Source organism: Wasmannia auropunctata, unplaced genomic scaffold, assembly GCF_000956235.1.
Source record: "Wasmannia auropunctata unplaced genomic scaffold, wasmannia.A_1.0 LD336060.1, whole genome shotgun sequence".
NCBI classification, from domain to species: Eukaryota; Metazoa; Arthropoda; class Insecta; order Hymenoptera; family Formicidae; genus Wasmannia; species Wasmannia auropunctata.
The window spans coordinates 167685-177596 of NW_012026830.1; the positions used below are offsets into that span (position 1 = coordinate 167685).

General features: G+C 35.0%; 1 protein-coding gene across 1 annotated transcript in view; it reads left to right on the plus strand.

The window, feature by feature from the left end:
* The window catches only part of LOC105450595 (potassium channel subfamily T member 2-like), a 150593-nt gene extending 147303 nt beyond the window's left edge, over positions 1-3290 (plus strand). The window contains exons 20-21 of the mRNA XM_011690529.1: positions 799-912; positions 1792-3290. Of these exons, the coding sequence (XP_011688831.1) occupies positions 799-912; positions 1792-2703 (1026 nt within the window). The 3' untranslated portion in view covers positions 2704-3290. The remainder of the gene's footprint in view (positions 1-798; positions 913-1791) is intronic.
* The last annotated feature ends 6622 nt before the right edge of the window (positions 3291-9912 follow it).

Consider the following 9912-nt stretch of genomic DNA (forward strand, 5'->3'; position numbering starts at 1 on the left):
TATCCCCTGTGTGCCTTGTCGACTCAGTTTATGCTATACGAAGTTATTACGTACCATTTTTGCTTCAATATTGAATAACTCGGTGAAAAAAAATCGTACAACGCTCAACAAAAAAGCAAATTGAAGGTAAAGATTCACTCTTTTGAAAGCAGTAAACTGCATTTAAATGCGACTTTTTATTCGCGCCATGGAACTTGTCAAAGTTCGTAGAAAATGATGAGATTCGTCGAGTCTCCTTTTCTATCCGTGTAATTCCATGAAAGATCAGTAGGATCGTTTTCTTAAGTATCGATTTGGAAAGTACAGATTTCAAGCTGTAAAATGCTCTTTTGATCATCTCGATACGATCATTTTTGACGAAGTTACACTCTCTTGAATTTTGCCTATTTTTGAAGAGTAGAGTAAGTGATGCTTTAATTTTGTTGAGAAGTGTAGAATCTTAATAATTTCGATATAATCTGACATACATATATAAACTTTAGTGTATGCTCTGATAGATAAAGAATTCTTCTACGAAAGCAAAGGCGATTTATTGATGTTATAGCTAAAAATGTAGACCGTTCCGACAAATGTTAAAATTAAAATTGAAAGTTCGTGCTTTCGAGCGTTAATGACCTCAGTGAGAAGCACTCAGGTACTTTGATGATGGAAGAAGTCGAGCGGGCGAGATCGAGCCAATCGCGTTACGCAGCAACGTGCTGCAACTCGGATGCGAAACACGGGACGCGACGCTGTGCGAAATCGCGGCATTGGCGATGCGCTATCATTAGTTAAGGGTAGAATTGCTTGTCTTAACAGGGCGACTCAGACGCGGAAAGCGATGCCGGCGTCGGTGTGACGTACAAGGTGCGTCATTCGGCGGCAGCTTCGTGCCTTGCAAATTGCGCCACCCGTGACAAGGGTGCATCTGCTGTGAGTAAAACGTCGACGTGGTGGCTGTTCTTTCCTTCCGATCGTTTTGTACACGTCTACCTTATTCTCCACATTTTCCGCCTGTACTTTACTATCGCTCTTCCTCTTTATACCTTTCTCTCTTTCTCTCTCTCTCTCTCTCTCTCTTTCTCTCACTCACACTCTGTCTGATGGACGTCCAGACTCGTCTGCCGCAGCACAGCAGCGCATGTGAAACGTTGTACCCTCAAGATCGATTATACACACATCAGGAATTCTTGATCGTCTTCGCGGAGCTGAAGACATTTTTATCTATTGTTTAGATTTAAGATCAATCGATTGTGGCGCTCAGCCAATATCGAGAAGGTGGCTTGTAACAATAGAGTGATAACTTTTGTAATACCATAAAAGCCGCGCGCGTTAAGCCACTTGTTGCATGTGAAGATAAATCTGCACATGTTTGTCCAATTGACTTTTTATTACTGCTACAATGCCTATAATTGACTTTACTATAGTGTTTGAACATTCACATGTGAAATTAACCGATCTTTCGGAAAGCTTATAAACCCACATTTACAACAAACATTAATTGAATTACAACAAGATCGAGAAAGCGTTCAACAAAATCTTTTATTTGCATTACAATGCCCTGCAATTCTTTACTTTATCCTACACTTTATAAAGAGCACGCGTAACCTCGAGTGCACGATGTTGAGAGATGTCACTATTTTATTACACGAAATTATACGATAAAAGATAAAGGTGGAATACATAATCAGTGTGTTATTCAGGCCACCTCGTTGATATTACCGATCGTCACAACGAGAATATCTGTCTCGAGCACGAGCACAAATTTACGTATGCTAATACTTTATTATTTCTTTCATATAACGCCTGCAGTATTCGGTGAGTCTCGGCGACGAGGCGCGCGACAATCATGCGCAGCAGATCGAACGGGCGGAGATCGCCAACTTGGTGCGCTCGCGGATGGAGTCGCTGAACCTGCCGGTCGCCGACTACGACGACGTATCGGAGAAGCGTAACAGCCTCTCTTACGTGATCATCAATCCGAGCTGTGATCTAAAACTCGAGGAGGGCGACATCGTCTACCTGGTACGTCCCAGCCCGTTCTCTGCGCAGAAGACCTTCGAGCGGCACAACTCCCGGCGCAAAAGCAACATCAGCTTCTGTTCGGCGCAGCTGGTATCGCAGATGAGCGCAGCGGTCGCGGCAGCGGGTCTTCAGACTGGAGGCCCGGGCAGTCGTCGCGGCTCCGGCATAGGTCTGGCCAGAGCGCCACCCTTGGGCACGACCAAGTCGAATTCGCTGTCTCTACCCGACAGCCCTACCGTGGCCGGCACCCTGCGTGGTCGGTCGAACTCGTTGAGAGTGGTCGACGATATCCTGCTTCGACGCAGCAACTCCCTACGACAGGGCTTGACGATGACGACCAGGCGAAAGAGCAGTCTGGAGGACATCGGTCTCGGCGCGCTTTCACACCCCTCCAACCACAATCCGATCAAGATCGCCTTGAACGGCTCGATCGGCCTGGAGGTGACACCGCCGGAGGAGGGCGGCTCGCAGGCCGGTGGAGGCGCCAGCAATACCGGCATCCTCGACGTCGGTCTGCCCTCCATGCCGGAACTCAACGCGGCCTTGGGACCCAGTCATCTCGGCGCGGGTCTCGGCGGCTCCTTAGGCGGTCTTTACGACCCACCCTCTCTGCAGGGCCCGATGGGCTCGCCCTGCCAATCGTCGCAGTTGCAGGGTACTACACAAGATCCGCAGCACATACAAGGGACGATAGTATGATATAACCTAATGTGGGGACGCAGGCTCTCCGGCGTGGCACGAAATAAGTGGCTGTAGCGTTCCCACATGACGTTTAATGTCGGGCGATATCACGAATGAACAGCAATCGTAACGGATCGATCGAGGATATTCCGAACGATGTATTTCGTGGGGCTGACCAAGCCGGATGGATGAGACGGCTGGAGAGCAAGGTGTTTTGATTAAATTGAACATATCGGACTGACGACTATTGCGAGTGTCGGAAGATATTCTGCAATAGGTAAAGTAAGTTGGGATGAGATTATTTCGACACATATTGGACTTAAGGCTGAGACACAAGATTTTTGCATAACGCTGCATAACGTAAGACATAAGAGAATCAATCAATCAGCGTATGAAATGAAGGACTCTGATTGGTTGATTTTCTTTATGTCTTATGCAGCGTTATGCAAAAGTCTGTGACCCTTAATTTTGACTTGTTAGAATTTATTTCTACATTATAGTTTTCATAGTAGAGTCCTCAAATGTAATTACATGAATTTAACAATTTTTATTGCAAGTTAATAACTTACAAATTATTAATACATGAATTTATCGTTATTAATACTCTGAATTATTTGAATTAATTATCAGTCAATAATATTTATAAAAATAAGTTTTTATAAAATGAATGATATTAAACGTTGAATTCTTTATTTTAGTTTGGATGTTAATGTTGTTGAATTATTCCCACCTCAATTTATAAATGGCAATTCTTTTTCATTTCAAAATGGCGCGATTTATGACATTTCGTGGATCTAAATGCCGATATATTGAATTGTGACTGTGATCCATTGAAATAATATTCTCTGAAGAGTATATACTTTCTATTTATGAAGAATCTTATTAGAAATCTCATTGCTACCACGATTGTTGATAAAGAATCGCGTCAATTAGAAAACCTATATGCGCTTCTTTGTTATTAGAAAATGATGTAATTATGAGCTTACGAGCTTCATATGTCGTGTTGTATCTTATTTTTATAATTTGTAACGTTCTTAAAACGTTTTGCTCTCTAGGTCGCCTCTAGCGTACCGACATCCGTTTTAACTACGACTTCATTCATCGGGCAGTAAATCGTGAAAAAAATTAGTGCTATAAGGCACTAGAAAAACGCTTCGTATGACGACGATTGACAAGCACATCCATATTTTTAATCACTTACGATCTAAACCTATAATTACTGCGAATTGATATCATTTTTTTAATTATAGGTTTGGGATTTGAAAAATATTTGTTTAAATTGAAAGTGTAACAAAAATTGTTGCAAATTTTATTTATTTTTTGACAATTTTATTTTAATCAAAAAATGAAGAAAGAAATTTTTTATTAAGAAATTGACTTACTTTACTTTTTATCTTACTTATAATTAATAACTCTTAAATTAAAATTACTAATAGATACTTGTCCGTCGTCTGTTTCATACGTTCTCGAGAATACATATACAGGAATGTTCTATATAGTGTACTACTCCTCGATACTTACCTAGCGTCGCGCTCAGCGGTCGAGCGTGAATAATTTTATAATAGAGAGAAAATTTACGGGGCGGAAAAGAGTCTATTATACATATATATAGAGATACGATGTATGACCATTTTAATCATATCACGCGAGAGTGCCGCTCACGCGAAAGTCATCATTATATCCTACGTAAATATAGGGGAAAGAGTATTTTAGAAAGATTTAAGTGCTTAGAACACGCCCGTATATTATCATGACATTTCGCGTGACTAATAAATCGTCAATGGATTTTAATGTCGAATCGCAGGACGATTGTCGACCTTCGTGACGACGCCAAGATTTACGGCCGATATACTTCGCAAACCAATATATATAGACGAGGAATCGTATATCGTGAAAATTAAGTGATAGAACGTACAAGAATCGATCGCAAAATGAATCGCACGAAAACCATTACTATACTGTTACCTTCTTCTTCAACTTAATTTACTTTCCTATTAGTTTTGATCCGCGTTTCGCGGATATTGCCCCAAGAGTCAGTTAACGTTAGCGAGTGAGCGAACAATTGTTCTCTTGATAATTCAACAATTCGTTCAATTAGTTAGTCGAATTTGAGTGAGTCGTTATTCGCGACTCAAGACAAGTTGCACTAGATTATAGTTGTCTGACTAACTGTGGGTGACATGCTTTCTGAATTTTTTCTGAATTGCCATCGTATATAGTGATGCCGATAGGATGGAAGTATAAAAAAGTTTAAAAAATGTTTAAAAAATTTCTGAAAGAATATGTGAAAGATTAATGATACAGTCCAAGGAAGACTTGAGGGCATCACAGTTAGCCAGATTGGTGCAACCGGCCACAATATAGGATGTAATCTTTGACGTGACGCCGCAATCGTGACGCTCACAGCCAAATGCAATCGTTCGTTGACCAATTTACACTTTTCTTCGACCAATCGAGTCATATTATCAAGTACTGCTTCGACATTGCTTTCACTAAGCCTAGTCAATTTGGTGCTGTTAAATACGCGATTAGAATTAAATCTATTTCACGAAACAACTTTTGGATAAATAAATAAATTATAATTGAAAGATTATTAATTTTATTAATTATTTTTTATAAATAAACGCTCTAATAAAACGTTGCAAATAATAATTACATAAAATAATATCTACTAGTTGCAACAATTGACTAATAAAATATTGATTTAATTAGATAATATTAAAAATTAAATTTAAACTAATTTTTAACTGTTATTTAATTTTTGCATTTTAATCCATAATTAGTCGTGAAATAAAATAAAATAATTTTTTACTACATTATTATCTTTGTAATAAATGCTTTATTTGTGTGGATTAAAACCAATTGTATTACTTACTCAATATACAACGCAATAACAGGTTTTACGGTTTTTAATCTAAAGTTATGTATTTAATTTGATTATATAACATTTAAAGATTAAGACAAAAGTTAGACATTTTTAAAAACACAAAATGGAAAAGTCGATTCGTGAAATAGAGCAGCTGTGTTCTAACGCCAAAGTAAATGTGATAATTCTTTCGGGCGAAGCCGAGATGAGATGGAAGCAGATTTTAAATGCGCTTTGTACAAAATCAAAATGTAAGATAAGTAATGCGCCGCAGTCTGCTTTCCGTCGGACTCGCTTCACACCCCGATTGAGATTATCAGAATTATGTACATTGAATTATCGCATTTTCGTCGTTTCTACTATTTGATCGAAGCAAAATCGGCCAATTTCTAACATTTGGTCACCCACGCATGTTTGAATCTTCTAATCAAATCGTTCTCTCTCACTCTGTACCGCTCTTTTCCCTCCGTTAACTCTTTTTTTTCTTCTCTTTTTGATTAGTGTTGAATTCTTCGGCGACAGTAACTCGACTTTTTATACATAGACATCACTTGAGCGAATTATCTTTCAGCGAAAAATAATGAAGAATTTTTTATATAGTAATTAGAATATATTTCTGCATTCTGAATATAAAGAACACAATAATCGCGACTTCGTATTAAACAATAATTGATTTAGAGAAACTCGACAGTATTGTAATAATTTTACCAAAATATATATTGACAGAGAGAAGGTCGCCCTACTACAATCGAATTATCGTTTCAACACGCTTTTATCTAAAATATTATTAGCAAGGTGAACAACAAAAAATACGTGGTTGTCATGTGGGGAGCCTTCTATTTCCAATTAAAAATTTATTGCTCAAATTTCAGAGACTTTTCCCTGGACTTTCTTTCCTTCCCTTTAAGGAGAAATTCCGCTAAATTTCAGAATACTTTCAAGTGATACAGCACGGAGAGAATTTTTTTTTTTAATTTACCATGCAAATCATGTTAATTGTGGGACAACGTAGTATTTAGGCAAATTTCACTGTGCACTATAATAAATTTTACTGTAAAATACTTATTGTAGTACACGATAAAATTTGCCTAAATATTATATTGTTCCACAATTAACATGATTTGCAAGGTAAATTTAAAAAAAATTCTCTCCGTGAGTGTATTATGAAATCTTCTTTTTATGTGGAAAAAGTATCTCGATGGAAAAATTATCATTGTAAGATTGCAGAAATGAATTTAATCCTAGGGATGCATCGAAAGCATCCATGTATCCTGATGATATTATAACGAAAGCGAGTAAAACGGTTATTCAAAGAGTATATATATATATATATATATATATATATATATATAAAACTTGTAATTATAATTATAAGATCAACCCAATATGATGTGACCTGACTCTTTATAGCTGAATTCAATAATCTATAGAGTATCACGTTACAATTTAACGCGGCAAAGTCATGGCGATCTCTCGCAAGAGAATGCTTATTTTGCTGCTCTCGAGGAAAATAGTTCGAATTACGTCTTGAATAAGGACGTGATCGATTCTGCGAAACTCTGCATGAAGCTCTTCTTACAATGTGCAAGAATTCAGCTTGCCCATGCAATTTTTGCACAATGTAAGATAAATACAACGATTTATATTACATGTGCAACGTGTATTTGACTTTTCAAAAAGCAGAACATTGAATTTGATTTTACTTATTCGAAATACATTTATTGCATCTTAATTTATACTAAAAGATATAAAATCCGCGAGAATAAAGAAAATACGAGTTATATTTAAAAACGTAACTTAGCATACAGATTGATAATTAATTAACCTTTTAAAACTTACATTTTTTACATACAAATTTATTGAAACTTGTATACAAGAGATTTTTGGGGTCATTGATTTTGAGTATGCAATCAGATTTTGAAAATTTTTAAAATTCAAAATGGCAAATCTGACGTGGCAGACACTGAAAGTGCAATGTCGATCATATTGGATTTATCATTTTGAATTTTTACTTTATATTCAAAATCAACGAGCAAAAACCGAATACCAAATTTGGTTTGATTGTATTAAATCCGACAAAGTTTTGATTTTGCCTGCCATCTCGTACTTTTCTAAAATTTCTAAATTTTGCCATCAGATTCAAAATCTGAGCAATCCCAAAATCATTTGGATATTCAAGTTTTAATATATCTTGTATAAGAAAAATTTTTTGTCATAGTACATTATTACAGAAATCAAAAATTTGTTGACCGTCGCGTCGCCCTGAGTATTTAACCGTTGTGAAATTTAAATTTTTTACTTCAGATTCGAATTCAGCTATTTATAATATTATTAAACATAAAATTACAAAGAAATCAGAGAGTATAAGAAATTCATTTTTTTTTATTTTTTTTAAAATGTTACATATAATTAATCTGTAACAATACATTTTTGTTAAGAGAAATTGAGCATACTTTTTTCCTATAGCAAAATTTCATAAAAAATTATGACGAAGAATAAAAAATTGAAGTATATTACTATTATTGATGATTCATAACTTTTCTCGTTCAATCCGTACGCTAATCAACATCTGAATTCATCAATAATTAAATTCCTTTCTTCAAGGTTAAAGTTCAACATCTTATAACAAGTTACTTATATTTGAAATTTAAGGCTATCTTTATGATATACAAATTATTTCCCACATTCGTGATGTAAAATTCGAAGAGCACAAATTTTTTTCCTTAATCTTTATAATCGCTTATCACAGTTCTCGTGCCTTTATTACGCGAGAGTACATTATCCAGCGGCTGTAAGTTTCCTGAAGATTTTCAACTTTTCGCAAAACGGTATTTATACTAACAATAAGCGAATTCTTCTGATAATTTTAATATATCTCTCATAGCCACGGCTTGGTTCGTATTTTCTCCGAAATTTAATGCGACATTTAATTTGTGGATCTGACAATGAATTTTACTCATTTAACATACATATTAGCTTTAATCAATATATCAATTGAGAATCAAATAGTCATTCAACAGTCAATCAAATAGTTTTATAGTAAACATAAATGCGGTGAAAATGCGGACCATTCTTTTACTGTCTCACGGTTCTCGCATAATTGTAATGACGTTTAATTTTAATAATGAATACTCCCTTATTTATCAATATTTATATTAAATATTTTACGCAGCGTGTTTCCTCGTATATTAATCACGTTCACAAAATGAAGAAATGAGAAAATAGATATGTGTTTTGTTTTCGAAAAGTGATTAAATTACACCATTTTTAACAATATTTACTCTCTCACGCGTTTTAATTACGATGATTTTGCCATAATAATACCAGTTTGCTGATTAGAAGTGATCATATGTTTGAAGCGCGAATATGTTCTCCAAGTTGAAGAGAGGCGCATGCATTTTCTCGCGGATGCACCAGATATCACACAAGTTCCTTCGAAAGTCTAAGCAAAAGCTTGGTGCACCTCGAATGAGCTCTCTTCGAATGGCGTGAGTCTTGCAGAAGTCCAGTTAATTCTTACAAAATAAGATTTAAGTAATTAAGCATTTCTCGACCACAAATACAATTGTAAACGGCTGTACGTAATGTAAAATAATAAAAACAGAAAAGAGAGAGAGAGAGAGAGAGAGAGAATGTATCTATATACATAAAAAGACGATATATATATGCGACATTGTAACGCGATGCGTGCGATGTGCATGTAAATTTATTATAAATAAATTATTATAAAGCAGTAAAAAGAACGTTTCTCTATATATATAATATCTGTTAAGAAAATTTCTTATTCTATTATTCCATCCTGATTATATTATATTATATTATATTAATAGAAGTTTTTTGTAGCATTTGATTTTAAAAAATTGAAAATTAGCATGAGAAAAACGCAATTAAAAGGACATTATAGAAGAAACGATTCTGTTTTTGAAATTTTGCTAATTAATAATAAAATAATAAAATGACTTCAAATTTAATTATTTATTTTTACTTTAAATTGTGAATAAAAGTTTCACATTATAATGTGTAAAAATATTTGTTTGATTTTTTCTTCTCACTTTTATTCCCTTTACATTAAAATATTTTTCTTTCATTTTTTCATAAAATTTAGATTAGAGATTAAAAATTCTATCACAACGGTGCATATTTATTTTGAAAGTTGAAGATAATTTTAATTCTTAAGATCCGATATTTTATTCTAAAAAATAATTGTTTATTACATTTACTGAGGATAGAGGACACCAAGGATATATATATATATGTATATACAGTCACCAAACTAATTGACCGGACACTGCTTAATATATCGATAATTTCTAAAAATTCAAGATAGAGCAACTTTGTCAAAAATTATCGTAACATAACGA